We start from the raw sequence: 19,677 nt of genomic DNA, 5'->3' as shown, positions 1-19,677 counted from the left end.
CCAGGCCCGGGGGCGGGCTGCTGCGGGGCTTAGGGAGCAAGGCGCCAGCACTCCGCCCGCCCTCAGAGGGTCCGGAGCCCCCATTCTCGGACCTCTAGGTCCGGCCTTGCCCTCTGCCTTCCCCTCGCGGCCTGGGGTGACTCGCCTGGTATGTGCGTCTGCACCTCTGTCCTGGCCCCCTGGCCTCCGGAATCTTGTTCCCACCCTGCAGTGTCGCCAGGCTGGACAGCGACCTCTCGGTGTCCTCTTCCCCAGGCGGGTGCCTGAATACACTCTCGGCCCCATGGTCTTCAGGGGGCCGCATCACCACGTGTAAAAACACGTGACGCCACCGGGAACAGAACGTCCCCAGTCGCCCCCCCACTGCAGTTGATGCAGGTTTTAAAGGTTTTAAATCAGGACCCCATCTGGCTGTCCCTCCTCCCGCTACGTATGGCTTTTGGAGGGGGATGGCCATGGACGTGCTGGCGGCTCCTGTGGGGGGTCATGAGACTTCCCCGGCTGGGTGTCTGGGGCAGTGCCTGGGGCACACAGCCAGCGGCCCCGCACACCCAGCTCCCCACCCCCGTGACCCCAGGGTAGCCATCCGGGTGGGTTCCAGCGTTTCTCCCGTCTGTCCACCACCTGGAATTCTCCCTGAAGAGCTTCCTGGGATGGGCTCTATTTCCTCCTGAGAAAACAGGGTAGTCCCCAATTCTTTCCTGTCACCTGTTCTCGCTGTTTAAGAATCTCCATCAGCAGGGAAAGACTTTCCTGAGGATCAGCTGGGTGTGTGGATTTTTGTTTATGATCGATTTTGTCTTTTTTTGCTACTCACTCTGTCCTCGCTTTGGCCCGAAGTGTCCCTTTAGGTTGGCTGTGGTGTCCCTGGACTATATATAGCCCCCTTGCCTGCCCCCGCCCTGGGTCAGCCTTGCCAGAGCCCTTGGTGACCCTCGATGTGACCTTCTGAACCACAGAAGTGAGAAGCCTCGAATCCTGGGGCACCGGCTGGTACCTGAAGACTCGCACGGCCCCGACCCCGGCCACCTTCTCCCGGGGCCCGGCCTGAGGAGGGTCCAAGTGCAGTGGACACACTCAGTCCTCAGCATGAGGGGACTAGGTGCCTGCCGGGGGTGAGATGAACCTGGACAGAAGCCACTGAGGCCCAGCAGCCCCCTGCCCGCGCCTGCACCCCCAGGGACATCTCCCTTCCACACGGGTCACGACCCACGTGCGAGCCCGCAGAATCCCTGGGGCAGACTGTGGCCAAGGCCAGGCTCAGGGAGAGATGGGGTGCAGGTGAGGACGACCCTGGGCAAGGGGTCGGGGCTCAGCAAGGGTAGAAGGAGCCCCCACAGGACCTGGGGCCAGTGCAGGGGTGAGGCCGCCTGAGACAGGCTGGACGTCCCAGCTCACGGGGGGCGGTCTGTCCACGCTGGGAGGATGGGGAGGTAGGACCCTCTGCCTGGCGGCCCTCCCAGCTGGGCCTCAGCTCTCTGCCCAGGGTAGGGCCCCCCTGCCCCTGGAGCCCAGAGATGAGGGCCGGAGAGGCAGTGGGTGCGGGGCGGGGGGGCGCTGCGGGCTGGCCCCCGGTCCGCACACCCCGTCGGCTCTCTGGGCCCTGCCCTGGTGTCGGGGAGACCGCAGTTCCTGAGGGCCCCCTCAGACAGTGGAGGGCACAGCCCTTAGGCAGTGCTGTCCCTGATCCCGGGGGCCCTCAGTCTCTCAGAACAGAATTCCACCCCCTAGGGCTGGCCAGGGTCCCAGCCCTGCCCACCAGGGACCACCCCCCACCCCGGGGCCTCTGACGGTCGGGGAGAGGAAAGCCTGGTCAGGCAGTGGCTGCCGCGCCGACCTGACAGACAGACCGTCACAGGGAAGACAGGCCATCACGACAGCGCTTTATTCAACCTTCTCCTTACATCAACTCGAGTGCCTAGTCACCAGCACAGTCTGAGGGGACAGGCAGGGCACGTGGTCACAGCACAAGGGGACACCAGAGGCCAGGACCAGAGCGCTGGAAGGCCCTCTCGTCACGCTCTCCTGCCGTGAGGCTGGGACCAGACGCTCAGACATCTCTGCCATTTCCCACCCTGACTGCCGGTGGGCCACACGGTTCACAAATCTGGTTTTGAGCTGTTACAGGAACACGAATTTGATATTTTAATAAAAACACTATTTCTAAAAAAGGTGTTTACACACAGCCCGAGGAGGCGGCCCTCAGGCCAAGCCGGCCCTGGGCCCCTGGCGGACACGCAGACAGAGCCGCCAGCGGCCCAGGGCCCGCCGTGAGGAGCACCGCCTAGAGGTTCTTCTCTGCAAGTTACCAGGTGCCCTTCCTTCTCAAAGTCTGGATTTGGATATTCCAAAGCGACTCTGGAAGCCACGTGCCAACTTCCTGAATCCCTAATGAAGAAACCGGTGTTTAGGTGGAGCGAAGGAAGAATTCCCATTCCGCGTCACAGATCCCGAGGACGTCACAGATCCCGAGGACACAGGCGCCCTCTTGAGAAAGCTCGGGAAGGCCGGGCACAGGCACCGGGCACTCAGTCAACAGACGGCGGCCCTGACGCCTCGCTCGTCACATAAGACTCTCGTTCCCAGAGCCGCGTTCCATACACCTGCACCCGGGCACCCGTCAGCGGCAATAAATAAAGTTCAGGACAGTAAAAACAAGCAACGCGAAGGGGGAAGCCTGCAGCAGACCGTGGCCCACGGTACAAACACCAGCGAAGGGCCCCGCTGCACTGGGGGCGCAGACACGCACGATCCGGGAGGGCGGGGGGGTGCGGGGGGTGTGTGCGATGGCAGCGACGGGGACGCCCCGGGCGCCTGGCGAAGGCAGCGAGGTGAGGACGGAGGCGGCAAGGACGACCCCATCCGCGGCACGCCGGCTACCACGAAGTTCACGAGCAAGCACGCTTCCGCAGCGGAAAACCAGGCCGCTGAAACACGTGTGAGAGGACTCGGAAGTATCAACTAAGCGTGGGGAACGTGCCTCTTGAATAACCGAACGAGGAACCCTTTAGAACCACTGTCCCTTTACGAAGGTTTACATCCGAGAATGCAGAAGCTTATGTTGTCGAGTTTCTTCTTTAGTGGCTGGGTAGAAAGTTTCAAGTAACTTGGAAGCGATCATCTCGTCGTCGTCCTCCCTCAGCTCATCTGGCCACTCTAGGCCCACGTCTTCCGATTCCTATGTCTGTTTTCCCCCAAAGAGCGTTCTTGCCGTACCTGACCCAGCCTTCGCGTGGGCAGCCGGACAGAGCTGGGGCCACAGGCCGCCCAGCACCCCCACCCCACCCCGCCACGGAGCACCGGCCTCCCCAAGCTGCCGGTTGTGGACCCATCACCGGACACGCGGTGACACCCGCTCCGAACACCCCAAATGAGGACACTTCCTAAAAGCACAACAAATGACTGCACCCGAGATGCTTCACTGTCCAGGGCTTCATTAGCACTTCTCCTGGCATAATTACGTTGGATTTACTCAGGTGGGCAGACTGTCATGTGAGGAAATTCTGTACCAGTTAAGTGGTTAGGGTTAGGTGAGAATCAAAGAGAACTCAAGAAAGAGCTCGGATACACACGTCAGAGCGAACTTCCAGGAGACCTGACATCCGCGTCAGAGAACGCGGCCCTCCAGAGGCCACGGAGATGACGGGCGTGTTGCTCACTCGCTGCAGGTGTGAGCTTGGGAGCGCGCACGAGTGGCTCCTATTCACACTGCTCTGTGCGAATCCAGGCCCACGACTCACGCAGCGTCCTCTCCAGGCCGAGGCGGCTGTGTCTGAACGACTCCAATCCCACGCCTGGGGCTCCATGGGCACGGGGAGTCCACGCGGCCGGTCCTCTCTCCTCCCGCAGCAGACACCGCCAGGGGACAAGCGGGGAGGCCTGAGCCGCCTCAGGAGCCCAGGGGGCTGTGCAGGGCCACGACCCCCGCTGCCCGCAGGCCGCACGCTTGCCTGCCACAGCTGGGACCACACCAGCACTGGGCCACCGCGTGAATCCAGAGCAGACTCCCTGGAGGGGTTCAGGGATCCAGACTGGCTGAATCTTCGTGGAATGATGGAAATTAAAAATTACCGATTATGAAGTCTCTGATTTATTCCAGACAAAATATTAGATCTGTCTCTAAGAATCACTTCAAAGCAATAACTGTCACGTTAGGACCGCCGCGGCAGACACACAAAGGGCCACCAAGGCACCTGCGAGCCGGCGGGCCCTAACTCTTCACCTCTGCGGCCTCCTTCTCCGCCTTCTCCTTGGCCTTCTCCCTCTCCTCCACCTTCTCCTCCTTCCCCAGCGTGGCCACAATCTCAGCCACCTGGCTGGTGGAGATGTGGATGTCTTCTTTGTCCACCAGCTCGATCACCTGCACACACGGGAAGGGACGAGGGCCTCAGAGGTGGCTCTGCCCCTTCACAGCATGAAATCTCCCCTCAGGACACGGAGGGCACACGGCACACGGCCACCAGGCTGGGATGGCCTTCGGCACCCATAGGCCACGCTGTCCCGCCGGGGGCCCTGGGTCCTCCATCTGCCCCGGTCTTCTGAGGGCCAGACCCCCACCCGCACGGAGCCAACAGGCTCCACAGCCCCAGCCCAGGCTATGAGCCGCCAGGGAGCGGGCCCAGGTGAGGGCGCCAACTGTGCCTCCCTCGGGTCGCAGGGCTGCAGGAAGGTGGGATGGACGACACAGCGAGGCTGCCGGGCCGGGCCCTGCTCGGGCAGAGCGCCGTGGGCACCAAGGAGGGGCCCCAGACGACGGGCCCCGCCCAGCCACTGCTGCCGCCAGGGTGATGGCGCTCGGCCCCCGAGCGGGGAAGGCCGCGCTCCCGACCAGAGTGACGTCCGCTGACATTCTAGGTAGACGTTTGAGTGGAAAGTCCCCGACGGGCCGGAGAGACCCTGGAGCCATGAGAGCTGCCGGCGAAGGCGTGCTCTCCACAGGAACGCCAGAGCCCACGGCCGTCCTGTGGAGGCGGAGCCCCGTGCAGGTCGCCTGGGCTGCCCAAGCTCCCGGCACCCTCTCAGGCCTCCGGCCACCCCCAGGGGTCCCGAGGCCCAGCCCCGAGGGCCACAGGCATCCCCTCCGGGCTGCCATGGCCCAGCCCCCCCAACACCATGCTCCGCAGACCCGGCCAGGGCTGGGCCAGGGGAGGCCAAGCAAGAGCCGGTGGCCTGCTCTGGACGGACGGCCTCACTGCCCTGACTCCACTCTGTTTGCGGCGAGGGCAAGACCAGCCCCAGGGGCCTCTCGGGTGGACGCACAGGTGGAAAAGGCTGCCAGCAAGACCCCCACGACCCACCTTGACGAGGTCGTCGATGTTGACCTTGCCGTCCTTATTTTCGTCCAGGGCCGAGGCCAAGCTGATGAGCTTGTTTTCGGGAATGTGCTTGATTTGCTTCATGGCACTGATGAGCTCAGCAACGCTGATGACGGTCTCCCTGGGGAACACAGCCCGCATGCGGCACAGCTGGCGCCCCCTACAGCCTCACTGGGGCCCCGTGGGTCAGACCTGCCCTGGACAGCCCCTCCCTCCAGAGCTCCCTCGCCCCGTCCTCTGGGAACACCCAGCCAACTTGGACACAGAAACAGAAACCACCGCCCCGTCCAGGGTCTCCTGTGTGTGCGCAGCCGCCCAGCGAGCCCGGCCTCTCCAGTGGGGACGAGGCCAGTGGGTCCCTCAGGCCTGCCTGCGCCCTGGTCAGGGTGGGAGGGGCTGAGTATGGCCACACTGCCCTCCGACCAGGTGGAGGGCAGTGGGCCCACACAGCACAGCAGGTCAATCCAAGCGGGGACACTGGCCTCGCCCGGGGGGAAGGGCCGCTGACCTGAGGACAGCGGGGGCCCTGCAGCCAGCCCGCCTGCCTGCCCCCTGGAGACGTGGGCGCTCGTGGTGCGGTGTCTGGCCCACGGGAGCGCCGAGTGTCAGTCGCTACCACCTGGGGGGGTTTCATTTGCCCGGCAGCCACTCACACGACACTGGCCCCCGCTGGCCGCTGTCCCAGGCATGTGGGACACACCAGTGCAGAGCCGGCCCCCACGCAGGGGGTCATTATTGAGTTGCCTGTGTGTAGGGGTTCAGGAAGAGGGAGGAGGCTGGAGGAAGGGGAGAAGGGACAGGGAGAGGCTGGTGGTTCCCAAGGGAGCTGTGATCCGAAGGACACTGTGGAAGGACCGGTGACAACAGCCTGGAGAGAGCTGGGGGAGGGGCGGTGGACACAGGGAGAGCAGGCAGCCGCAGCCCAGGTCCTCCAGACGTGGGCTGACAGCGCTGCACCGTGTGTGCGTGCGCTTGTGTGTGTGAGCACACGCGCGTGCAGGGAAGACCCAACTTGGGGCCGCTTCAGTGACAGTGTCGTGGAGAAGTGGGGACACCTGGGTTCTGGCTGCAGCCGCTAGGTCAGAAGGGCGGGGCAGCTGGTCACCAAAGCTGAGAAACGCGCTCCGGTCAGAAAGGCCCTGCCCCCCCCCCCCCCCCCCCCCCCCGCTCCAGGCCCCGGCAACCGCGTCGCACACTCACCCTGCAGGCGAGCCCTCGGCGGCCACGCCCAGCTTGCCAGCCTTCTGATCGGCCTCCAGCTGCGTGAGCAGGTTGTCGATCTGCCCGATCATCTGCTGTACCCGCTTCGTCAGCCTCTTGCTGGCTTTAGACTCTTCCACGTAGATTTCTTTGCCAGTCTTTGAAAGTTCCTTCTTGATCTCCTGCAAGTCCTAATAAAATTGTTTGCTTGTAAAAAGACTGCCTTAAAACTAAAAAAGAAACCTTAAGTTCACCTTGCAGAAGTACTGGGTTAACCCAGACTCCATCATCAAGGTGGAAGGTCTAGGCTGTGCGCGGAGCAGCCCCATTAACTGGGGCCACGAAGCAGCAGGCTTACTGCTGTCTATCATGCAAATGGGTTCTCACTGCAAACTCAAGCACTGTTTTTGTAGCAAAGGAAATGAACTCTGTCCTGAACCCCCGACTTTCTTCCTGACGGTGAAAGAATCCAGGAATGGTGAGTGCCTTCTTAAATTCCAACTCGTGGTTTTCCCTAGGAGCAAGCGTTACAGGGAAGAACGGGAGGTGAGGTGGGGACTGGAGAACCCACACAAGAGGGCTGCCACGACGAAGTTCAGAAAATAACAGATTATTTTTACCAATCTTAAAATAAATAAATAAATAAATAGTGTATAAGAAAGAAGTCTCTTTTGGGGAATCATGAACAAAAATAAGATTTCATATACCAAGTGACCAGACTGTTCATCTGATACCTTCATGTGTTTAGAAACTAAAAAGATATATGCGTGTCATCGACAAGGGCGAATGGCCAGCATTCCAGGGGAAAGTGACAGAGTGGGATGACTAGAAAAGCTACTGAATAAGATTTACTTAAATTCAGTTTTCTCTCCAAAGACCATTTGGCCTGCTTTTCCCTTATCTGACGGAGGCATCAGCCTGGGTTTACTCTGTGTGTAGCCTCAGCCCCGCCCCCGCCCCCCCAACGCCGCACCTCGCTGTAGTCCTGGACGTCCTCCTTCAGCAGCTCCAGCTCCTCCTTCTCTTTCGTCAGAGATTTCTTCTGACCCTTCAGTTTCGAGCAGGCGTCACTGAGTATGTCAATTTCCTCCTGAGTTATTTCCTCTTCCTGGAAAGAAAATAAACAAGCAAACCGAAACCCTACATGAAGGGGAGTAACTGGCTTTCCCCAGAAGGCTTGGCCACTTTTCTATCCGTGTCCCGTGTCCACACTGCGCGTGCCAGTCTTGGGCTCTGGGCGAGGCGACAGGCACCTGCAGTCACCGTCTTCGCTCTCCGAGGGGCCTCCTGCACCCGAGCGCACCTGTGCAAATGTGTCCGGCAGACGTGCATAGCCACGGAGCGACCACCACCCGACAGAGAAGTATCGTCACCCTGAAGGTTTCCTTGTGCCCACGTCCCCACCCCCACCCCACTGGCCTGCCTTCTGCCACGACAGCCTCGTTTGCTGGAATTCTGACAAACGGTATCACATGGCTCGAGCTCCGTCACCCTGAGATTCACCCACGTGACGGTGTGTTCCTTCTGACCGCCGTGTACAATTCCATCCGCAGATACGCCAAACCTGCTTCTCTCCATCGTTGTGGCTATTCTAGGTCCTCTGAATTTCCGTATATGTTTTAGAGTAAGTCTGTCAATGTCAACAACAAAGCCTGCTGGGATTTTGATGGTGTTGAATCCACAGATCGGCTGGGGAGAATTAACATCCTACCAACACCGAGTCTTCACATCCACGAGTGCAGTGAAGCTCTCCGTTTAGTTACTGCTTTACTTTACCTCAGCAACACTTTACAGCATCCTGTACAGGTCTTCATATCTACTTTCAAACTTACCCCTAAGTAGTTCATTTTCTGGATACTACTGTGTGATATGCTTCTTAGAATTTCAGCTTGATTGTTCGTTACTAGTACAAACAAGTACAATGACCTTTTAGGCGCTCACGTCATCCGTGAATAGCTTCGCTTCTGTGCGATTTTCCTTGTTCTTCTCTAACCATCCTGGCCAGTCCCGCAGTCCGATGCTGAACCGGTGGTGACAGCAGACGCCCGTGCTACCGTTAGGGATCCTGTGGCCGCAGGGGCCACTCTGGCTGCTTTAAGTGGGGTTGAGAAGGTTCGCTCCCGCTCGTTTGCTGAGAGACCTTTTCAATTGAGAAGCGATGCTGAATTCTGCCAAGCGCTTTTTGTGCATCTGCTGAAATGATCGTACATGGTTTTTCTCTTGAGGCTGTTAATGTGCTCGTTACATTGACTGATTTTTTTGTATTCCTTGGACAAACCCCACCAGGTCACAGTGTATTATCCTTTCTACAGAACAGCTGCGTTTCACTTACTGGAAGCTTGTTGAGAATTTCACACCTGTGTTCAGGACAGATGCTGGTCTGTAGCTGTCTCGTATCCACCTGGTTTTGGCATCAGGGGCAGCTCATCTCAGAATATGCTCTTCTCAACTTTCCGCCAAGAGCTTGTGTAGCACGGGAAGGGTTTATTCTTTACATGTTTGGACTCACCAGCAACTTCACCCCTGAAGCCATGTGGGTCTGGGGCTTTCCCTGTGGAGAGGTTCTTCAGCTACCAACTCAACTTCCTAGAGCTATTCAGGTCTCTGTCCGAGTAAATGGTCAATACCGGTAAGACCCAGCCTTGTGCTGCAAATAGGAAACGGCGGTGCCCCGACTCTCTGTGGCATCTTTCCAACAAACCAAGGTTCTTCAGTGTAAGTTTTTAAAGGTTTGTGCTCCTTGCTAAGAAATCCTTGGCGATCCTTAGTTCATAAGCTCTCCGGAGAGTTTAAATGTCCTTTCACGTCTAAGTCTTAAATCCACTGGAAATGGAATGCATCTGTATCCATGGAGACAGCCAACCATCCTGGCCCTACTGCTGACGAGTGACCCCTAATCCCAGACCACGCTCCATGGGCCCGACCAGGCCCCGCCTCTGTTCAGCTTCCTGGCCTCAGCCCCAAACTGCCTTCAAAATGACCCTGGTACCTCGGTTCCTGACCCTTCCCAGGGTCACCCTTCAAGCCTAGGTCAGCCCAGGCTCCGGCACCCTCCTCCTCTCAGCCTCTCCTCAGTGACAAGAGCGTGTGGGTCTTCATCTGTCTCCTGGGCCATCACCAGGTGAACAGAGGCTCACCCGACTTACCCAGGCTACGCCAGCCGCTTCCCACCACACCACACCAGCCCTGCAGCCCACAGCTCCCTTCACCAAGACCCCCGGTGTTGATGCTTTATGCTTTCTCTTCTCATACGCACAGGACTGGAGGAGACTCCTCCCTGAGGCCCTGCAGTGGGGCCCTTCCCTCCACCTCCAATGACCCCGTGGGGCCCATCAGGGGTCAGTCCCCATCCACCCGGCCCTCAGGACACGTGACGAGGCCCACCCCTTCACCCAGGTATCAACACACTCGACTTCACGCACACCCCCCACCACAGCCTCGTCCCCCCTCTGACCCCTCTGAATGCGGTGGTCCCCCACCCGCCCCACCCCGGGACCTCGCTGGGAATCCCCAGACATAAAGCTGCCGTCCTGGTTTCTGTCTCCTACTCCAGCTGCCCGACGCTGCTGCCGCCCATCTAGTAAACACCTCCTGCCCCCAACACGCCTTCAGAAGCTGCTCTGCCCATCATGCTCCGTGTGCCAGGGGCCACCTGGCGGTTCCCCCGGCAGAAGGCGTCTCATGAGGAACATGGGCTACAACCACGACGGCGAGGCTGCCGGAAGCGAGCACCCCCAGCGCGCACCGCACGTCGGGCCCCCTGCGCTGGGCAGCTGGGAAGGGGACAGCAAGGGGGACTTCCCCGCTGGGGGCCCTGCCACGCGGAGCACAGGGGCCGCAGCCAGGGCAGGGCCGCCTCACCCTCCCCGGCCTCGCTCTCCTCGCCCCTCGACCATCCACCGTCACCCTGAGAAGCCAGGCTGCGGCCTTCCGGCCCCGCTTCCTCGGGAGCCCCCACCCTGCAGGCGGGCTCGCTGGCCCTGCGGTGCGGCTCCAACACCGCTCCCTCCAGGCGGGCGCCGTTACCTTCAAGCCCTTTAGGACGGGCGCGCTGTCCGTCAGGGCCTCGGACGGCAGGGTCACATCAGGCACTTCCGGCTGCGGCTCGACCACCAGCCTCCCAGGGGCACCTTCTGCCACCACTTCAGGCTCCACTTCCTTCTGAAACGCAAAGCCGCTGCCGGCTCAGCACCACCCGTCAGACCGTGGCCTTCCCAGGCATCCACACCGGCAGACGTGCCGCTGGCCAGAGGGCCGCCAGGCGCGGGGCAAGGTCTACAGAGCCCGGCCGGCTGGCAGTGGGGTCTGCCTCCTCCCGGTTCCGCCGCAGGACCCTCCACGTGGGCGCAGCGCGTGATGAGCGCAGTCACGCAGCTTCTGCATCCACGCCCCAGCACCTACGGGCTGCCGGAGGCCTCGGTCAGGTCGCCACAGCCTCGAACCCCAGCTTCGGGGCCTCAGGGCCGGCCGCTTGCGCTGACTGGCGCCCGAGCCACAAGAGTGCGTCTGCCTCCCCGTGCCCCCACCCCACCCATGGGCCCAGCCCTTCCACCGCCCCGCTGCCCGCTCACCGCCGCCTGGGACCGCCTCTGCAGCTCTTTCTCGCGATGCTCCTGCTGGATGGCCGCCTCCTCCTGCAGCGTGGCCTCCAGCTTCGCCTTGTTGTCCACCTGCTCGCCCTCCACCTCGGCCACCTTCACCTGGGCCTCCTTTGCCTTCAGGGAGGGGACACCCGTGAGCGCACTTGGAAGCGGGGCAGGCACACCCCCACCAGAGCAGCCCACACGGCGCCCGGCCCGGGTCTCGGGGTGTCTTGGCCATCAGGGCTTGCTCTCCGAGGAGCAGGAACCCCGGCTGCTGGGAAACGCCCTGGGACCCCAAGGGTCACCTTCTGCACGCACCGCAGGGCCCTCAGCGTGCAGAGGGCAGATAAGAAAGGAGGGGGCGAGTGGTGGGTCCGGGGGCTCCCCCAGAAGGGAGAGGGCCCCCGGCAGAGTGAGCAGCAGAAGGGGGCCTTGTAACACGCACCACAATCTCCGGAAGGGTCTGCAGGGTGGACTTGAGCTGGTCGGCGGGAGAGAGGGTGTCAGGAAGGTACATGGCCCGGGACAGGATGAGCAGCGACGTCGGGATCTCCTGGTGCAGGTGCAGCTCCAGCCACTGGAAGTGGGAGGTGGAGACCCAGACTCACCTGCCGGCCTCATCCCACCCACGTTTCCTGTGACCCGGGCAAGGGCTTCTGGCCCTGGAACTTCCCTCTCTGTTCTGGTTTGCGTAGGGGAGGGGAGGAGGATGACACTGGTGGCAACAACCACAGCGGCACCTGAGTGGGCGGACCCGTACGCCCCCCGAGCGAGTTCTCCCGGGAGAGACCCCGCAAGCTCCGAAGGGCCTATTTACCGCTGTGCTAACGCCCACTGCCCACCTCAGTCACGGGAGCAGGAGACACCCCGCAGCGAGGCCGCTGTGCTAACGCCCACCGCCCGCCTCAGTCACGTGACACCCCGCAGCGAGGCCGCTGTGCTAACGCCCACTGCCCACCTCAATCATGGGAGCAGGAGACACCCCGCAGCGAGGCCGCTGTGCTACGCCCACTGCCCGCCTCAGTCACGTGACACCCCGCAGCGAGGCCGATGTGCTAACGCCCACTGCCCGCCGCAGTCACGGGAGCAGGAGACACCCCGCAGCGAGGCTGCAGGGCTTATAAAACACTGAGCGAGACGGCCAGGTCCCGTTCCCAAAGTTCTTCACTTAACAATGGCACAGAAACTCCAAAGGTGGCGCTGGTGAATTCATTCGGCGTTTGAGGTTTGCACAGCTACCGTGAGCTGGGCACTGTTTGAGGCTATTTTAGTGACAGACAATGTTCAAACTGACAAAAGAGACCCCGACAATGCTTGGACACAAGGTAGACACAGAACAAAAGATGGGGCGAGAAGAACTCTCAGAACGGGGAGAAAATGCCGAGCACAGGTTAAACGACGAGAGAAGGAAGACACCTGAGCCCTTGGAAACCGAAACCCCCCGAATCCTGACATCCCTCGGGCACAGTGCCCCACACTCGAGTGCCCCAGGTGTGCTCCAGCCCAGGCGGACCCAGGGCACCCCCCACAGAGGAGGGTCTGCGAGGGGACCCTGTCGGAGACAAGGGCAGTGAAGACAAGGACGAGAAGGCACCGCCCACTAAGCACCGTCTGTGTCAGCAGGGGGGGCAGCGGGTGTCAACAGATCTCTGTCTACACTGGGAAGACAACCCGAGGGGGTGCCCAGCTGGCGCCCTGCCCCTTTTGATACGAAGGCTGCGTTGCTGTGAACGTTGCCTACCCATCGTCGCATCCACTCAGACCCATGCCGGCGGGGCAGGCCTGTGGCCCTGCAGAGCCGGCCCCTGGCTTCTGCCCGAGGGCCCCCTCTGAGCGGCCGGAGAAGCAGGGTCACTCAGACCCAGGCTGCCAAGAGCAGGGGCTTCGGAGGTCGGCCTGGCCTGGGTCCTACTTCCCCAAACACCCCTGGCCTCAGTTGAGAGTCGTACTGGAATTTCAAAGGAAGCTGACCTCGTCCTCGTGAGTCCACAGAAGACGGGGCGGAGGCAAGAGCAAGCAAAGCAAAGGCAACCAAGAGCTGGGGAGGGAGATGGGAGCGGCGCCCAGGAGCGGCGGGCAGCCACCGCGCGCCAAGCGCACACAGGTCCCGGCCCAGGCGGCAGCTGAGCCGGAGCACCTCCCACCCCCTGCTGGGACGGAAGGGCCCCCCACCACGCCGCAGGTACGCACCTGCTTCAGCTGGCCCCGCAGACGGTCTTCCGTGACGCCCAGGGCCCGCATGCCTCGCGCCCGACACGCCGCCTGTAGCTCCTTGACGTTGAGGCTGTCCACACCCTCCTCAGCGATCAGCTGTCAAAGGAAGCCAGCAGTTACCTCCTGAAGGGTCACTACGGGTCTGTGCTGTCTGCATTCGCACGCTTGGGAACTAAGTGTCTGATTAGAAACCACCTTCCTGGGCTTCCCTGGTGGCGCGGTGGTTGACAGCCCACCTGCCAATGAAGGGAACATGGCTTTGAGCCCCGGTCCGGGAAGATCCCACATGCCGCGGAGCGGCTGGGCCCGTGCACCACAGCTGCTGGGCCTGCGCTCTGGAGCCTGTGAGCGACAACGGCTGAGCCCGCGTGCTACAGCTGCTGAGGCCTGTGCGCCTAGAGCCCGTGCTCTGCAACCCCCCGCTCGCTGCAACTAGAGAGGGCCCGTGCGCAGCAATGAAGACCCAATGCAGCCAAAAAAAATAAATAAAATAAATACATTTATAAAAAAAAGAAAGAAACCACCTTCCTACTATGCTTTGCCAAACACAAGATAAACCCCCACTACCAAGGCCCCGATTCCAGGTTTGCAGTGATCAGACCTTCTGACAGAGGGTGGGACCTTAGGGTCAACAGCCAGGACCCACCTCGAGATGCGAAGACACCCACTCAGGGCCTGCTCTCTGCCCAGGGAGCAGCCCTGCTGCCCGAACCCCACGCTTCTCCCGTCCTGCACTGTGCAGGGACGAGGGGAGAGGAGAGGAGGAACAAAGGGCAACAGTGCCACCTGCTCCCCCCATTTAAACCCCCCAGTGACCCTGTGAGGAGGACACGACCGCTACCTGCGTCAACTGTGAGACAACCGTAGGTGGACGTGCAGCCACACGGCTCCTCCCCGTGGCTAACACCTTGCAACGTGCAATATCAAACCACCGCCGGGACGCGATGCCGAGCCAGTCCAGGCAGAAGACACCTCTGTCCCCACGAGGACCTCACAGACACTCCCACCCCGTCTTGACCCCTGGGAACCAACCACCAATCCGCTCTTCGTCCCTGTGATTCTGTCACTTGAAGAGCATTACAGGGATGGGACTGCACAGCGCACAGCCTCTGGGGACTCCTTGAGGATCCACGCGGTGTGTGTAGTAATAACCCACTCCTTTCCTTCGTGAGTACACTGCCTGGTACAAACGTCCTGGTTTCACCGTTCGCCCGTGAAGGACATCTGGGTGGTTTGGTTCCTTTCCCCGTCTTCCCATGGGGCACGTGGATCCCATCTGCACTTGTCTCCTGCGCTTCTGAGCACATGTCTGCGTCCATTTTCAGGGGCTGCTCTGGTATCACATGAGGCACCCACCTCATCATGGAGGGAACGTGGTGGCCTCCCCCCTTTATCCTCCCGCGCTTGTCAAGCTCATCCTAATGTCACCTACTGACACAGTGCCCCATCTTCGCCTCCACCATCGCACTTTACTTAGAAGACACACGAGCAGAAGCAAAGCCTGGTGCTTGTGTTCTTTCTTCCTGACGCCCTAAGGTTCCTCTAGGCTCTGCTGGTGGCAAATTGTTGTAGTTTTCCTTCACCTGGGAACGTCTTGATTCCTCCCTCGTTTTTATCTTTAATTTTTATTTTTGCTGAATCTAGGATTGAATTGACCGGGTTCTTTTTTTTCAGCACACGAAAAATACTTTCCAGTTCCTTCTGGCCTCCATGGTTTCTGATGAGAAATGCACTGTCATTTGAATTGTTTTTCCTGCAGGTAAGATGCCATTCTCTCTCATTGCTTTCAAAATTATTTCTTCTTTTTTTTTAAAATAAATTTATTTATATATTTGGCTGCGTTGGGTCTTCGTTGCTGCGCGCGGGCTTTCTCTAGTTGCGGTGAGTGGGGGCTCCTCTTCGTTGCGGTGCGTGGGCTTCTCACTGCAGTGGCTTCTCTTGTTGCGGAACATGGGCTCGAGGCGCGAGGGCTTCAGTAGTCGTGGTGCACGGGCTTAGCTGCTCCACGCCACGTGGGATCCTCCCGGACCAGGGACCGAACCTGTGTCCCCTGCACTGGCAGGCAGATTCTTAACCACTGGGCCACCAGGCAAGCCCCTCAAAATTCCTTCTTTGTCCTTCACGTTTGCTCATTTGACTATGGGTCTTTGTGTGGCCTTCTTTGTGTTTATCCGGTCTGAGGTTCACTCAGCGTCTTCAATCTGTAGATGCATGCCTTTTACCGAATCTGGGGAGTGGCCCACGGTCAGGACGGCGCTGGCACCCACTGCTTGTCTTCTTCTCCTTCGCTTTGGGGCCCTCCTGGTTCTCAGCACGAGGAGTGGTTTTCAGCTGAAGCTGGACCTTCTGGGTATAACTCTGGGTATTGCGCTAGGCGACCCTGGCGCTCACTCCCATCTTCGGCCCTAACTGGCTTCCTCTTGACAGCGCCCGGCAGGGGCTGCTCTACGCAGCAGTCGCAGGTGGGGTAACTGACAATCTGGCATCTACTGATCCAAACCAACGGACAAAGTTGTTTACGTCTCCCCTGCTGCTTGGCTTTCCTGGGCGTGCTACAATCGTATTTCAAATCCTCCAACCACGAACTCTGACCTCTGCTTCACGTCCTGCCCAATGAAAAACGCCTCCAGCTGACCACTCCCGCTGACCAGTGATGAAGGCTGTCTCGACTCCTCCCTCCCCTCACGTCCTGGTCCCCTCTTCTGGGGAACTGTGAGCACAGCTTCCTTCCAACAGCCCTGAGCTCTCTGTGGCATCACTCAGTCATTGTAAATTACATCCCGGAACGGATGAGATCTGGCCTCCACTGAGGCCAGGGGGAGAGGTACTTCTGAGTCTACTGGGAGGGGTGGGTGGAGTCTGGCCTCCCCGCTAGGCTCTGCATGCCTCCCTGGCTGGGAGGGGCGGGAGAACCTCTTACTGGCCCCTCCTGACACCACTCCAGCAGGGAAGTATGGAGAGTGCCTTGAGACTGTCGGGTGCCGGTGGAGGCCAGGCCCCCTGCTGGTCTCTACTGACACCACAGGGGGCAGGGGGCAGGGGGCCGGGGATGAATGAGCCAGCTCCTCGCGGCCTTCCCCGATACCATCCCAGCTGCTACAGCCTGAGGGTGGCGGTCCCAGCCCCACCGCCACTGTGTGTGTGTTGGGGGGGGGGTCCGGGGAGGGTCGGGGTGGGGAGACACTGTTTCCTGTGGCGTCTGGCTGGAGCAGAGCCATCACTCTCTGAAGTCTTCTGTCCTGCTAGGTGGCCCCGTTCCTTTCCTCTGACCATAGGATGGCGATTCTGGCTTCTTCAGCCCCATGGCTGGATCTATGAGGCACAAAGACCTCCTGTGTCATTCCTGGGGTCCCAGGGGCTTCTCCCCACTTTTCAGCATCTTCTTATGTATGTTTTTTACCATTTAACGTCCACGGGAAAGTATGCCCCCTCCACCTTCTCAACAGCAGAGGTCTGGCCACCGCCCCACCTCATAGGAATCAGAAGCACTGAGGTGAGGTGACTTGTTCAATTTCACAAAGCTAGTGAGTGGCGAGGACACAACCCCGGCCTCCTGCCTTCACGCTGCCTCTCCCGAGGAGGCGCAGCCGCACGGCAAATTCTCCAGCAGAGCAGAGAGACAACTTCTCTTCATCCTTACAAAATGCAGTGATGATCTGCTTCTGGAGAACAAGAGAGGCAGTTTTACCTGCAGACGGAAATCTTGGAGGATGGGTTTAAGAGTGATCAGACCAAGAAGAGAGGATAAGTAAACCACACGTACAAAAGGATGTAAAATACAGGAAGAGCATATGTGATGCAGGGACCGTGAGCGGTCTAAGGGGAACATAACCCATGTCGGGGGGGTAGGGGGGTATTTAATGAAATGATGGAAGCACCACAACCAGGAAATAGGGTAAGCACAGACACAGACACGCCTAGGGACGTTACTGTATAGCTGCTAAAATCCAAACAAGATGTAACAAAATCCAAACATCTCGGATGCTGCCGGAGAAAGATGGACACCTTCAAAGGAACAATAATAGGCCTGCCAGCTGACATGCACTCAATGGCATCTTTTTTTTTTTTTTTTTTTTTTGCGGTACGCGGGCCTCTCACTGCTGTGGCCTCTCCCGCTGCGGAGCACAGGCTCCGGACGCGCAGGCTCAGCGGCCATGGCTCACGGGCCCAGCTGCTCCGCGGCACGTGGGATCTTCCCGGACTGGGGCACGAACCCGTGTCCCCTGCATCCGCAGGCGGACTCTCAACCACTGCACCACCAGGGAAGCCCTCAGTGGCATCTTTAAATGTAGAAAAAAGAACTGCAAGCCTGGAGTCCTACACCCAGCAATACCCTGCAGAATGGAAGGTTAATACAGACAAATCCATACAAACGCCACTGAGGGGACTCCTCAAGCGGAGGAAACGGTCCGGGTGGAAACGCAGGAAGGAAGGAAGGGGGTCAGGAGGGTAAATACGTGGTGCACACACATCAACTCAGCAGCAAAAGCGCGTGCGACGCAGAGGCGGGGCCGGCGAGTGCAGCTGGGACCTGGCGCGTGGCAGGAAAAGCACGCAGTCCCATTAGACTCCTGTGTGTCGAGGAAGCTCGTTGTAAACTCCAGAGAAACTGCTAAAACAACAAATAAGGAGCAAGCTAATGGAGAGCGGATGGAAGAGTAAACGTTTGGTTAATCCAAAAGAAGGCAAGAAAAGAGATAAAGTGGAACATGAAACACACAGGACAAACAGGAAAAGAGTATGGACTAAATACTACAACTGTAAGACAGAGGGTCGTCAGAGCAGACGAAAACAGTAACAAACACAAGGCAGAGAGGATTCAGGAAGCCTGTAGGTAACAAGAGGGAAGATCAGCCCCGAGGCAAGCTGGTGGAGCTATCAGAAGACCAGGCGCCACAGACTTCAATGCAGGCAGCGTCATTAGGGAGAACGAGGGGCACTTCGTGACTTCCTGAGACACACACACTGCACGGGGGCAGGCAGGCGGCACAGCTCCGGAGCAATCTGGTCACGGGCCAGGACTTGCTTTTGGCCTCCTGCACTTTTTACTCAGGAGCCGCCATTCTAGGTCACTATTTTTATAGGACCTATCAAAGATCTGGGGCATAATTCACATTAATAGGTATTTATTAGAGGCTTCTTTAGGGTAGCAGATTAGCTAAAGTGACGGTTAATAAACTAGGACACGTTCATATAATGAAACATTAGGCTGCCTTTAAAATCCACCTTTTCAGCGACTACGTCCCACCACGGGAAGGTGTGCTGTCACGGCGGCTGGAAACCGTGTGATCCCAGCACTCACCCCAGGAGACACAGACGAGCCCCGAGCGGGCTGTGGGTGCTCACCTTGTCGTCGGCCTTGATGGAGCGCAGCCTCATGGTGAGCTGGAAGCGCAGGAAGTTGTTGGTGCCCATGGACTGCAGCTCCAGCAGCTTGCACAGCGCCACCAGCTGTAGGCGCGTGAGGTTGTCCAGGGTCAGCTCGTCCTCAAACAGTTTGGAAAACCGCATGATTTCCTCGTTGCTGGGTCTCTCACCCGTCTCTCGGATCTGCGGGAGCCATGGTAAGGGTCACCACGGGTGGGCCGTGTCCCCCGCACCCCCACGGCCTCGGGTCACACGCCTCAAGTCAGGAAACAAAGCAGAAGGGGCCACCCACACCCTCCCTCGGCTCCGCTCACATCTCCTACCGGGAGTGGCCCCTGCGACCCAAAGCCTTGAGCGCTGCCTGGCTGGGCTCCTGCGAGCGAGGCGTCCGCGCAGGGGATGGCATCCGGTCCCTGGCCCTTGTCTGCTACACCAGCGGAGCCGAGGCGGCTGGCCGGGAGGAGGCTGGGGCCTCTCCATGCTAGGCTGGCCTCCCGCACCGTGGGCGTGGCTATGGGGCAGTCTGCCCCCTCCTTCCCAGCCCAGCCCCCTGCTGGTCACAACTGTGGGGTCTTAGGTTCCTGCCAAACTCTACCTCCCCCAGGGCTGCTGCAAAGTCCGGAGACCCAGGCCAGGGCTTGTGAACATAAGTTCACGTTCTCGGGGCAGCAGGCTTGACCTCCAGGAGCCCCGCCCCCATCGTGCACAGTGAAAAGGAGGGAAGAAAGGAGACAAGGCACGCTCCCCAGATAAGGCGGGCAGCCCAGAGGTGCTAACCAGCACTGGGGACCGACAGGGCAAGGCCTCAAGGGACGACGCATCACAGCACCTTCTGGAAAAACATGGCGAAGTCTTTGGTGGCGTCCCCCTTGGCTGCCTTGTTCTTCAGGGCCATCTCCTCGATGGTGTCCTGCAGAAACTTGGCCAGCTCCAACTTGACCCGCAGCTCCTTCTTCAGCCTCTCTTCCTGCGAAGTCAGAGAGGGCACTGCACTCCTG

At 59.7% G+C, this 19,677-nt stretch overlaps 1 protein-coding gene across 2 annotated transcripts in view; it reads right to left on the bottom strand.

Moving 5' to 3' along the window:
* Window positions 1–1,862: 1,862 nt before the first annotated feature.
* Window positions 1,863–19,677, bottom strand: part of LETM1 (leucine zipper and EF-hand containing transmembrane protein 1) — a 32,951-nt gene continuing 15,136 nt past the window's right edge. The window contains exons 5-14 of one of the 2 annotated variants that reach the window (XM_082653122.1): window positions 19,509–19,646; window positions 18,659–18,862; window positions 13,289–13,408; window positions 11,544–11,675; window positions 11,087–11,230; window positions 10,542–10,676; window positions 7,489–7,623; window positions 6,516–6,706; window positions 5,298–5,436; window positions 1,863–4,360 (exon numbers count right to left, since the gene is read on the bottom strand). In XM_082653122.1, the coding sequence (XP_082509248.1) occupies window positions 4,211–4,360; window positions 5,298–5,436; window positions 6,516–6,706; window positions 7,489–7,623; window positions 10,542–10,676; window positions 11,087–11,230; window positions 11,544–11,675; window positions 13,289–13,408; window positions 18,659–18,862; window positions 19,509–19,646 (1,488 nt within the window). In that variant the 3' untranslated portion in view covers window positions 1,863–4,210. The remainder of the gene's footprint in view (window positions 4,361–5,297; window positions 5,437–6,515; window positions 6,707–7,488; window positions 7,624–10,541; window positions 10,677–11,086; window positions 11,231–11,543; window positions 11,676–13,288; window positions 13,409–18,658; window positions 18,863–19,508; window positions 19,647–19,677) is intronic. The other variant, XM_082653123.1, reaches the window with a different exon arrangement.

The sequence above is a fragment of the Grampus griseus genome (genome assembly GCF_964374135.1).
Source record: "Grampus griseus genome assembly, chromosome: 4".
Lineage (NCBI taxonomy): Eukaryota > Metazoa > Chordata > Mammalia > Artiodactyla > Delphinidae > Grampus > Grampus griseus.
The sequence above is the reverse complement of the archived record's forward strand: the minus strand, read 5'-3'. Positions and strand labels throughout refer to the sequence as shown.